Genomic DNA, 12,565 nt, shown 5'->3' on the forward strand with positions numbered 1-12,565 from the left:
CAGAGCTTTAAAATGTTTTTCTTTTTCTTTAGTTGGCTGGGGAACCCCCAAAGTCACTAGACTTCCAAAACTTGAGCCTCTTGGTGAAACACGTCATAATGGTAATACAGTGATCATCTGTCCATCTTACATCTACTTTCTGTACCTCATAACTTCAAGAGATTTGTTTTTGCTTTTGGAGGCCTTTCAAATCCACAGCCATCTTTTTTCATTATTTTCCTTTTTTTTATTTATTTAAGTTTTTTTCTCAAGAGCACTTTGCATGTATCGTGATTTGATGCTTAATCTTAAAATACAGAGGTAAAAAGATGCACTTACATTTATCCATGGTGCACTTATGCACATGATTGAGAGGGGAAAGATTTTTAAAACAATTTAAAAATGAGCCATTACTGTCTTCCTTAACTTTTGTTAAAATCTGCAGTGTCTTGTATATATTCAGTATACTTAATAAGAATGCCACATTTTTCTTTCTCTACTCCTAATAACACACATGCTGTTAAATATTAAATTGAAGATTAACACAATTTGTAAAATCAGATCAAATCAGTGAACCAATAAAGTTCAGCTAAAGAGAAAGTTATTAAAGACGGTATTGAATTAAGAGAACAGTTTTGAGTGAAATTAATATAAACTGGGGCTACGGTTGTAGTGCAGTGGGCTCATCTCATGCTTGGGATGCTCACATCCCATATCAGAGTGCCCATTCAAGTCCTAGCTGCTCTGTTTCCAATCCAGCATTCTGCTAACGCACCTGGGAAAGCATCAGATGATAGCCCAGCTACTTGAGCCTCTTTAGCCCACCTGGAATTCTGGGTGCCTGGTTTCTGCTTTGCCCAGACCTAACTGTTACAGCCCGTTGGGGAGTGGTCCAGTGGATAGAAGATCACTCTCCCTCTTTTTCTCTCTCTTTCTCTTTCACTCTGCCTTTTAAATAGATAAAAATTAATAAGTCTTTAAAAAAAAAGAGAGAGAAAAAAATTAACATAAACTATGTTCCAGTCAGATTTTGACATTAGAACTTTGGGTCCCAAAAACTAGAGAAAGGACAGTTGCAAGCAATAGATAATTGCCTTAGAAAATAGGCAGACATTCTAATCACAGACCTTCAGTTTAGGTTCTTTCAATAATATGTTTTAGAAGGTAAAAGAATGATAATACATAAAGTATAGCTCAGTAAACTTACCTTTAAGAACATCCAGTTCCCTTTAATAGCTGTGTTTTCTTTTAATCTAGAACTTGATTTGCTAAGGAGATCACTTACTAGAAAAAAGTCAGTTTATTTTAGACATGCATTACCATATAAGATATAAATTATTTTTATTCAAAAAAATATAAGTATAAATGTGCTATTTGCATTCTCTTTGACAATACTATAGATCCATAATAAATATTCTTTATAATCATTAGTGAAAATTAAAGCATTTTTTATATTTCTAAAGACAGAAAGATTTGTCTTTATACCATATTTACTAAAATGATAATGTCAGTGGAATAACATCTGGTTTACTGACTGCATTGTGACATTTTTATTAGTTATAATATAGAGTTAACTAGTGTTTTATTATATGGCTGAGTAATATATTGGGGCTGGGGCTAGCACTGTGGTATAATGGGTAAAGCCGCCACCTGCAATGCCAGCATCCCCTATGGGTTCTGGGTCAAGTCCTGGCTGCCTGTTTTCCGATCCAGCTCTCTGCTGTGGCCTGGGAAAGTAGTAGGCCCCTGTACACATGGGAGACCTGGAAGAAGCTCCTGGCTCCTGGCTTCAGATCAGATCAGCCCAGCTCTGGCTATTGCAGCCATCTAGGGAGTGAACCAGCGGATGGAAGACGTCTCTCTTTTTCTGTCTCTCTCTCTCTGCCTGTGCCTCTGTGTAACTTTTCTTTTCAAACAAATAAAATAAATCTTTAAAAGATAGAATGTATTATCAACCTAAAAATTCGCTTTATCCTTGGAAAGAAAATTCGGTAATATTAGTATATATATGCACATATACAGAAAAAATATTAATTTCTCATGTGACAGGTATTATTTTTTCTTACTAAATTGATCACTCAGCAGACAACTGTTTTATATTCAATATCAGCTAAAACATTGAGAATGTCAAGATAAATAAAACTTCTGCTTTTGTGTAGATCTTCGTCTAGTAGGGAAGACAATACTTTAGTGTGTATGACAGTAAGTGCTATGATGTAGAATCAGAGTACTATGCAAAAACTGAAGGAATAGTTAGGGAAAGTAATATTAGAACTGGGTCCTTTTTAAGATTTTATTTATTTATTTGAGAGGCAGAGTTACAGACAGAGAAAGGAAGAGACAGAGAGAGAGGTCGTCCATTCACTGGTTTTACTCCCAGATGGCCGCAACAGCTAGAGCTGGGCTGATCCGAAGCCAGGAGCCAGGAACTTCTGGGTCTCCCAAGTGGGCACAGGGGTCCAAGCGCTTGGGCCGTCTTCCACTGCTTTCCCATGTCATAAGCAGGGAGCTAGATTGGAAGTGGAGTAGTTGGGACTCAAACTAGTGCCCATATGGGATGCCAGAAACACAGGCGGAGGCTTGGCCTACTATACTACAGCACCAGGTCCATCACTGTCTTTAAAGAATCAGCAGAGATAGCAAGCAGGCAAACTATTTAAAAGTAAAGAGGTAGAAAATAAAATTGTTTATTTGGAGAATAGCATGAAGTTACTTGTGAGTGGAGCTTACGTGTGAGTGGATAAGATAGAAAAAAATTTAACATGAAAGAATTCATTAAAATGAAATTATAGGGGCTGGTATTGTGTAATGGGCAGCCCAGATGGGTACTGGTTTGTTTCCCAGCTGCTCCATTTCTGATGCACCTCCCTGCTAGTGACCTGGGAAAAGCAGTGACGGATGGCCCAATCCTTGGGTTCCAGCCACCCATGTCGGAGGCCTGGATGAAACTCCTGGCCCCTGGCTTCTACAACAATCTGGGGAATGAACCAGCAGATGGAATATTCTCTTCCCACCTCCATCTCTCTGTAACTCTTAATTTCAAAGAAATAAATCTTTAGGGGCCAGCACTGTGGCCTACCACTTAAAGCTACTGCCTGCAGCGTCCAATAGGGCTACTGGTTTGAGTCCTGGCTGCTCTATTTCCAGTCCAGCTCCCTGCTCCTGGGAACACAGCAGAAGATGGCTTGAGTGCTTGGGCCTCTGCACCTATGTGGGAGACTTGGATGAAGCTCCTAGCTCTTGGCTCCAGCCTGGCCTGCCCTGGCCATTGTGGCCATTTGAGGAGAGACCCAGTAGATGGAGATCTCTCTGTTGCTTGCTCTCTCTCTCTGCCTCACCGTCTCTAAATCTGCCTTTCAAATAAATAAATTTTAAAAATAAATAAATAAATAAATCTTTAAAATACAAGTGGAATTATGGTGTAAAATGGCCAGATTGTGAAGGCCTCACATATATATATTAGTATGTCAGATGTGCTATAATTTTTCAAGAAAGTATTGGTTTTTAGGAGAGGAGTGGTATTGTTAGATCTGCTGCTTAGGAAATAATTTTTGTCACAACGTAAAATACAGATTTGATAGTGGTTATGCTGGAGGTATACATCTCAGTTAAGAGGCTGTTGCAGTAGTCAAAGAAAGAAGGAACTAAAAATTAGAATGAAGAATGAGGGCCGGCGCCGCGGCTCACTAGGCTAATCCTCTGCCTGCGGCGCCGGCACACCGGGTTCTAGTCCCTGTCAGGGCGCCGGATTCTGTCCCGGTTGCCCCTCTTCCAGGCCAGCTCTCTGCTGTGGCCCAGGAGTGCAGTGGAGGATGGCCCAAGTGCTTGGGCCCTGCACCCCATGGGAGACCAGGAGAAGCACCTGGCTCCTGGCTTCGGATCAGCACGGTATACTGGCCGCAGCCCGCAGGCTGCAAAAAAAGAAGAAGAGTGAAAAATTTGGGCAAGGAATGTTCCAGAAAGTAAAATGACTAATATTTGATGGATGGATGTGTGGGTTGAGGATGACAGAGAAAGCATAATTTGGCCTGTAATACACATTTCTTTTCCTTTATATTCAGAAGCATATTGACAAAAGGTTAATGGGAAGTAGACTACAGATATGATGAACTACAGTAGATAATTAAAATTCAACAGAATTAGTTTGGCTCTTAAAATATATAGTGAGATGAAAAACAATTTGCCACTGTCAATTGGGAATTTTTGTAGATTTATTTTATTTATTTGAAAGGCAGAGTTACAGAGATAGAGGCAGACACACACACACACACACAACACACAGAATTTTCCATCTACTGGTTCACAAACCAAATGACAGCAATGACCTAGGCTGGGCCAGTCTAAAGCCAAGAGCCTGGAAATCCTTATGGGTTTCCCACATGAGTGGCAGGGGTCCAGTTACTTGGGCCATCTTCCACTGCCTTTCCAGGTGCATTAGCAGGGAGGTAAATTAAAAGTGGAACAGCTGAGACTGGAACTTGCACTTACATGGGATGCCGGTACCACAGGCATCCACAGGCAATGGCTACACCCCACTGTACCACAGTTCTGGCCACCTTGTTTGGCAATTTTTAAGGCAGATTCTTATTTGTACTTTGATTATAACCATTTACCTTGGTAGCAGTGTGACTCTATTTTTCTAGTTACATTTATTGTCTGCAAAGCTGGCCCCGTGTAAGAGGTAACAGATAAGACAAATGTATTTGTAGAAGAGACTTGAAAAGAGACTTTACAGTCACTTTCTAAGCATTCTCATCTGCACCTTGTGTGTTATGTGTTATATATTACATATTATGAGATACAATCCAAAGATTCTGTCAGAATTACCAAATGTAAGCACTAGAGAATTATTTCAAATCTTAAAATCATGAAGGAAGGTAAAATTAGGCATGTGGTTTTATTGCTATTCAATTTTAATTTTAAAACTTAGGAGCCCATTATAAAAATGTGGTGGCAACTAATTGATCATTAATTGGGCATTAAATTCAGCTTATATCCTCTATAATTAAGGCTAAGAAACCTGCTTTGTAAAAGATGATTTAATTTTCTGTCAAAGAGATATAAAATTACCAGAGAAATAAATCAGTTTCTTGGGAGAAAAAGAGACATTATTTGTGTGTGCATTTGATTTACTTCTTTAGAAAGTTGTTCTTAAATTCCCCAGAAGTAAAAATCAATGAGAAAACATTTTTACTTTGGTTTGTGAGTTCTGCTGTATATTAAAATTGTCACTAATTTTAACTCAAGAAATTAGAGAAGGCATACTTTAAATTTATCAAAATAATCATGTTATGTTAATTATAGCACTATATGGTTTTTTTAAAAAAGATTTATTTATTTTTCAAAAAGTTAGAGAGAGGGAGACAGAAAGATCTGCTGGTTTATTCCCCAGATGGCCACATTGGCCAGTAGTGTGCCAGGCCTAAGCCAGGAGTCAGGAGCTTTATGTGGGTGTCCTCAGTGGGTGGCAGGGGCCCAAGCACCTGGGCCATCCTCTGCTGCTTTCCCAGATAGTAGAGACCTGGATCAGAAGTGGAGCAGCTGGGATGGTACCCATATGGGATGCCGGTGTTGAAGGCAGCAGCTTTACCCACTATGCCACAATGCTGGCCTGGTTTCTCTTAATTTTTAAATCAGTCTTGATTTTTTGTGTTTGATTTTTTTTTTTTTTTAATTTTCTCATGAGATGTGTTTCTGAGTACATAGTGCATCGCAGGCAGTGGCTTTACCTGCTACACCACAGCACAGGCCTGCTTATGTCATTTAAAATCTTTTATCAGGTGGACAGCAATATCCCTATTTGTGCATTAGGAAACTATACCCCAAGGTCACACAGGTAATAAATGGCAGAATCAGGATTTAATTTTTGATCTATCAAGCTTTGAAACTCACGCATTTGGGACAGGCACTGTGGCCTAGCAGATAGAACCACCATCTGCAGCACTGGCGTCCCATATGGGCACCGGTTTGAGTCCTGGCTGCTCCACTTCCCATCCAGCTCCCTGCTAATGGCCTGGGAAAGCAGTGGAAGATGACCCAGGTGCTTGGACCCCTGCACCTGTGTGGGAGACCTGGTGGAAGCTCCTGGCTCCTGGCTTCAGTCTGGCCTAGCTCTTGCCCTTGTGGCCATTTGGGGAATAAGCCAACAAATGGAAGATCTCTCTCTCTCTCTCTTTCTGTAACTCTGCCTTTCAAATAAATAAATCTTTAAAAAGAAAGGAAGGAAGGAAGGAAGACATTTAACTTTGTATGTTATATTACATATTCTATTAAAGTTTGTTAGAATATCCTTGTAACTGAAGTAGTTGCTCTGAATTATTTTTAAAAATTATTTTTCTATAATTCCTTTTTTAATTACAAATGATTTTGAACACCTATGCTTTTATGGTAATTTCTAGAAAGTAATGAATAAGTGACTGTTTACATTTGCCATTAAATTTATAAGCAAATGTATGATAATTATGGAATAGAAATTCACTTTGAAGAACAATATAAGATTTTTGTATAAAATACAGCCTAGTTTACCGAACTATATTGAAGCATTTTTTTAAAAGATTTATTTTATTTATTTGAAAGAGTTACAGAGAGAGATAGATCCAGAGAGAGAGAGAGGTCTTCCATCCTCTGGTTCACGCCCCAAATGGCCTCAATGGCCAGAGCTGAGTTTATCCAAATCCAGGAGCCAGGAGCCAGGAACTTCTTCTGGGTCTCCCACGTGGGTACAGGGGGCCAAGGACTTGGGCCATTCTCTGCCACTTTCCTAGGCCATAGCAGAGAGCTGGATCGGAAGTGGAGCAACCAGGCCTTGAACCAGTTCCCATACGGGATGCTGCACTGCAGGCAGCGGCTTTACCCACTATGCCACAGCATTGGCCCCATGTTTCCACAAGTTTTAAACATTTTATATTTGTTCTATTATAATGTGAGTGTATAATTAGAAAGAAAAATAATAATAAATGTATGTATTAAGCACAGCTTTTTACTAAATCAGGTAGATATTAATTTATAATCCTGTGTTAGGAATTGAGTATTAGGAATATTGTATTTTGAATTTGTTCAGTTTTTCTCAAATTCTGATTTCTTTCCCCTCTTCTCCCACCCATTGACTCATCTACCAAGTCAAAATGTCTTACTTTAAAAGTACTGGTTGGAAAATAATGGACTATATGAGAAACCTTGATTTCCCATAACTTTGTTTTTGGTTTCCCTTCTTTACATAGATTTCTATGGGAAGCCACTGCCTCCCCTGGCTGTGCGACAGAGACCTAACAGCGATGTTCATGATGTGATCTCATAACCAAATCATGTGGATGGGCTCTCCTACTATCAGCAAAGTGCACTCGAACTTTCTCCTTTCTCAGAAGAAAAACTCTGAGTATTAATGACTGGGGCAAGATAACCATAATGATTTTAGTGAGGAGATTAATAGCAAAGGATCTGACCTGATATTTGACTTCTCTACATTCTTCATGTTAAAACAGAAAGGAAACAGAATGACAAATAGATGGGTGTGAGCAGTTGGACCAACTTAAACAAGATCTAGTGTTGACCTTTTGGTTTACACATCATTACTCTTTGGCATATTCCTGAAGGAAAACATCTTCAGAAATAGAGCCAGTGGACTCTGCATAGTTTCTTTACTATTTGTTTAATAGTTTGTAATTTCTATATATTAAACATTTTTGTAAGATGTGTACACAGGAGAACTGGGAACTTATAAACTAAGTTTTTAACTATTTTTATATTTTTCTAAAACCTTGTTTAGGAATTGTAATTGCTATTATATTGATTGTGCACTTTTCTTAGATGGTTTCTTTAAATTGTATCTGGAAAATAGAGTTAATTTATTTGCCAGATCATGAACAGTCCTCCTACAAACAGGATATATTTATGTGGCTTGAAGTATGTTTTATTATGACATGGTTCCTAAAGTGTACATCCAAATTTGACCTCATTTTAAAAATGATATCTTTTTATAAAAGCGGATTTTGAGATGTTTATTTTACCAAATTATGTAATTTGAAAGAAATACCCAAGAACAGAGTTCAGTTTTGTTATTGTTATTTTGTTTGTTTTCTTTCTTGATGATCTCAATAAATAAAAGGGACTTGAAATACCTTTTTTACCTAAATTTTTAAATATTAATAAAAATATGTTCTATGTGATATTGAAAGTCCCAGTAAACTCTCATTTTAAGGGCTAGATTTTTTTAGAGACCAAGGTGCTCCCTGTCACTCCTTTGTTCTGTCAGAGATGTACAGTGCCACTTTTTGTTATTCTCTATCATGTCTTGAAGTTAAAGGCAAAAAGACTGAAAAAGCTACTGTAGATGTAAAGAGATGTTTTACCACAAATGGCTTGGGTACCAAAGTAATAAGAATACACATGTTCGTTCAAACTTAAATTTTGTAAAGAATTCTAAAATAATTTTTCAATTTAAAATAACACTTCTCTTACAGCAAGATTGGCATTCATAGAGTTCTTTATTCATTTGTCATTTAAATAAACTTTTAGATTTGTATTTTGAGTCATAGATTGATAATGTTCAGTTTAATTAAAAGTATATCAAAGTAAAAATGCAATAAACAGAACAGTTTTTATATAACCTTGCTAAGATTGGTGCTTTTGGTACCTTGTACTGACAACAGATCAACTACATTTGATAGTAACATTAATATTAAGTATGTCTAACACATTTTAATGATTACTTTTAAGATTTTTGTTTTAGAGCATCATTTTATTCACATTTTTTAACTCACTGAACTTTATTAATCAGGTAACTTATTACAACAGTATGCATTGTTTAGATTCTTGGAGCTTGCACATGGGACCTACCTAGCATACTAAGTGAAAACCATTCTAGAGCAGATAAAAATTCATAACAACTGAAACTTGATAGGAGGGTGAAATGTGAGGAAAAATACTACAGGAAGACAGGATATATGTTCAGAAAGGGATTTTAGAGGATAAATTGCCCATTTTTCTGGTTTCTTTTGTACTATTTATATATTAATTTTTGACACTAAATTCATACTTCTGTCATCTTTGTAATATTCACCTAGTTTGAGAGTGTTTTTTAAAATCTTTGTTTCCTACCAGTATTTACTGTAGTATACAGTAATTACTGACTCCATCTTTGAAAATAAAAATGATTTTTAAATTAAATATATAATAAAATTAATCTTTTATATAGCTCACTCAAAACATAATTTTTATTATTAAAGCATTATGAATATACTTTCTAAGGTATTTTGTAAATCCAGGTGGATTTTAATAATTAAATGCCTATTTTGTAATATGCTGCATTTTTATTCTTAATCATCCTGAATTATGGGATTTTCATACAATAAAAATAATTTATATTATTATGCTGTTTCTTTTCATTTGGTGAATTTAAATGACTTCCTTTGTATAATAACATAGGTAAAGGTTTTTAATATGACTGTTGAAAGAATGTAAATCAGTATGCTAAAGTAATGCATTGTCATTTCATGTGCATTTTATTATTTTTATAAGTTTTTATTTATGTTGAAAATTATTTTAAAGACAGCTAAATATAATGTATTACCTTATGATTCTACATGATGTGATATCTTCTGTTATATGTGTATATACCATATATACAGTATTGTATATAATTGGTGTCAGGTATCAAACTATGCATAGAAACTACATTAGAAAGAAATGTTGCATAATGCTAATAGAGAATTTGTTAGAGTTATTGGTTTTACAGCTTTCTCAGTTTTTAAACTACTTTTGTAATTTATAGGAGAAGCAAGTTAACGATTTTATATAAATTATTTAGATGCCAAGTTTTCTACAAGTTTAAAATGAAATGTTCTTTTAAATGACAGACAGACAGACAAAATACTAGAATTCACCTAATAAGTAAAACTTCCTGTGAGTAGCCTGGAAAAGCTCACCAACAGAAAATGCCATTATATTTGCAGCTAATCTTTTGCCAGGTGGTCTCTTACTATGACAGTATTTTGAACTGATACTCACTTTGATGTTCCGTGGTACTCATGTTACTTGGTTTCTCCCATTCCAACTAAAGAAATCAAATACTTCCAGGTGGCAAAATCTTTTCAGCAGTAAAACTGCTTACACAAATAAAGCAGTAGCCTATAAACTTCATCATACTCAGGTTTAATATCAAATTTTCTTTAAGTGGCATATTACTTTGTTGCTGAGATTGTGCTGACACTGCTTAGTTAATGTAAAAAATTAATTTCAGCTGATACAAAGAACAAATTACTTCAAAACCTACATTATATGTGGTATGGTTATTATTATTATTTTTTTTGACAGGCAGAGTTAGACAGTGAGAGAGACAGAGAGAGAGTTATAGACAGTGAGTGAGAGAGACACAGAGAAAGGTCTTCCTTCCGCTGCTTCACTCCCCTAATGGCCGCCACGGCCAGCGCTGCGCGGATCCGAAGCCAGGAGCCTTTCCTCCGGGTCTCCCATGCAGGTGCAGGGACCCGAGCACCTGGGCCATCCTCCACTGCCCTCCCGGGCCACAGCAGAGAGTTGGACTGGAAGAGGAGCAAGCGGGACTAGTACCCGGTGCCCCAAGTGGAACTAGAATCCAGAATCCGGGGTGCCGGTGCCACAGGCGGAGGATTAGCCAAGTGAGCCGCGTTGCCGGCCTGTGGTATGGTTATTAAAACAGCAATAATCCTTTACCTTTGTGGAAACAGATTAAGAGAAACTTTTTAATTTTTTTAGAAAAAGTAGAACTCAGAAATGAGTTTAATCAAAAGGATCAGCTTAAAATTAAAGGAACACAGGGAAAAATTATTTGCCTGTTTAGGGCATAAATTATAAATTCCTTCACTGTGCTGCTAAGGAAGCAGAATTTATGACCCTGGTAAGTCAGTCAGTGGTCTCCAAATTATATTGCTTTCTATTAGTGAACATTTTAAATATGCATTTATGTTTATATTGTTGTATTAGTTTTGTAGGGCTGCCAAAACGAGGTGCCACAAGCTAGTGACTTAAACAACTAATTCATCTTCTCCTACTTTGGGGTTGGAAGTCCAAGATCAAGGTTCTGACGGGTGTCTCATAAGGTCTCTGACTGTGGCTTACAGAGATGTCCTCTTCTTTTTTTTCACCTTAGTGTCTCTCAGTGTGTCTTTTTATAGGGACATTATCAGACTTGGATTAGGACTCACCCTAATAGCCTCATTTCAACTTAAAATCACTTCTTTTAAGCTCCTATCTTAAAATACAGCCACATTCTGAGATACTAGGCATTAAGGCTTCCCCATAGGAATTTTTAGGAGATAAGTTTTGGTCAGTAATGTTACATTCACTCAATAAATTATTATTCACAATAAATATTTTTAAATGAAATTAAAATATTAAATAACAATTCCTTGTATTTGCATCCTAGTCTGCTGGAGTTTGGTCACATCACTTTAGAGCCCTAAACTAATAAAATGAGATCCTCACCCTAAGTGAAAAGTTCAAGATTGCCTATAATGATGTTATCTCTAGCTTGATCACAGGTTTCTCTGTTATACATTTTAAGATCTTTCGATATGAGATTGCTTTACCACAAAACCTGACCTCACCTTTTTGGCAACATAAACCTCTACATAAACATGAATAGTTTTGAGACACTTACTTCATAAATATGAAAGTTTATAAACCTTTGCTAGTATAAGAGATGATCTAAAAAGTGTAGTTACTCCCAAATAGTTCTTAGATCAACACCACAATAAAATTGGTTTTATATGTAAAAATTATTTTCCTGCTTATAGTTAAGTCATTAAATGCTATCATTATAAAACAAAAAAACCAATGTAATTTCTGCCAGGAACTCCATCCGTGTCTCTGATGTGGATGGAAGGACCTCAAGAACTTTAGCCATCTTCTGATTTCCAGATGCATTTACCAGGAGCTAGATTGGAAGTGGAGTAGCCAGGACTCAAACCAGCACTACAGATTAGGATGTCAGCATCCCAAGCAGCAGATTAACCCGTATCAGCTCAGTTTCTTATGTCTGCTGTAATTTTTATTTTTATTTTTTATTATTTTTTTTATTTTTTGACAGGCAGAGTGGACAGTGAGAGAGAGAGACAGAGAGAAAGGTCTTCCTTTTGCCGTTGTTTCACCCTAGGCTAATCCTCCGCCTTGCGGCGCCGGCACACCGGGTTCTAGTCCCGGTTGGGGCGCCAGATTCTGTCCCGGTTGCCCCTCTTCCAGGCCAGCTCTCTGCTGTGGCCAGGGAGTGCAGTGGAGAATGGCCCAAGCACTTGGGCCCTGCACCCCATGGGAGACCAGGATAAGTGTCTGCTGTAATTTAAAACAAGTGTCCTAACAGTTTCTATTCATAAAACTTAATGTGGAGGTTAGCTATTTTGGGTGAAGGCAGGCTGGAGTTAAACCATTAACATTTTAGGATGCACAAATATTGACTATAGATAGATAAAGTGCCTAAATATAAAAAGATCAAGCTGTAAAATGGGTAGGGAGGAAGAAATAATTAGCTTCCTTTCTTGGGAAGAAATTTATAAGCCTGAAAGCAATGGAAGCAATAACAAAATAAATATTTGATAAAATTTAGTTTCACATT

General features: G+C 37.0%; 1 protein-coding gene across 12 annotated transcripts in view; it reads left to right on the top strand.

The window, feature by feature from the left end:
- ARL13B (ARF like GTPase 13B) overlaps nucleotides 1-9,344 on the top strand; it is a 101,475-nt gene extending 92,131 nt beyond the window's left edge. For 6 of the 12 annotated variants that reach the window (XR_016232387.1, XR_016232388.1, XR_016232391.1 and 3 more), the window contains 2 exons: nucleotides 33-101; nucleotides 7,200-9,344. Coding sequence is in view for 4 of the 12 variants with exons in the window: in XM_008267086.5 (XP_008265308.2) it covers nucleotides 33-101; nucleotides 7,200-7,276 (146 nt within the window). In the remaining 8 variants the exon portion in view is untranslated. The remainder of the gene's footprint in view (nucleotides 1-32; nucleotides 102-7,199) is intronic. The other 6 variants (XR_016232389.1, XR_016232390.1, XR_016232393.1 and 3 more) reach the window with 1 other exon arrangement.
- Nucleotides 9,345-12,565: the final 3,221 nt, after the last annotated feature.

Source organism: Oryctolagus cuniculus, chromosome 4, assembly GCF_051225735.1.
Source record: "Oryctolagus cuniculus isolate XC-2025 breed Fujian yellow rabbit chromosome 4, ASM5122573v1, whole genome shotgun sequence".
In the NCBI taxonomy this organism is placed as follows: domain Eukaryota; kingdom Metazoa; phylum Chordata; class Mammalia; order Lagomorpha; family Leporidae; genus Oryctolagus; species Oryctolagus cuniculus.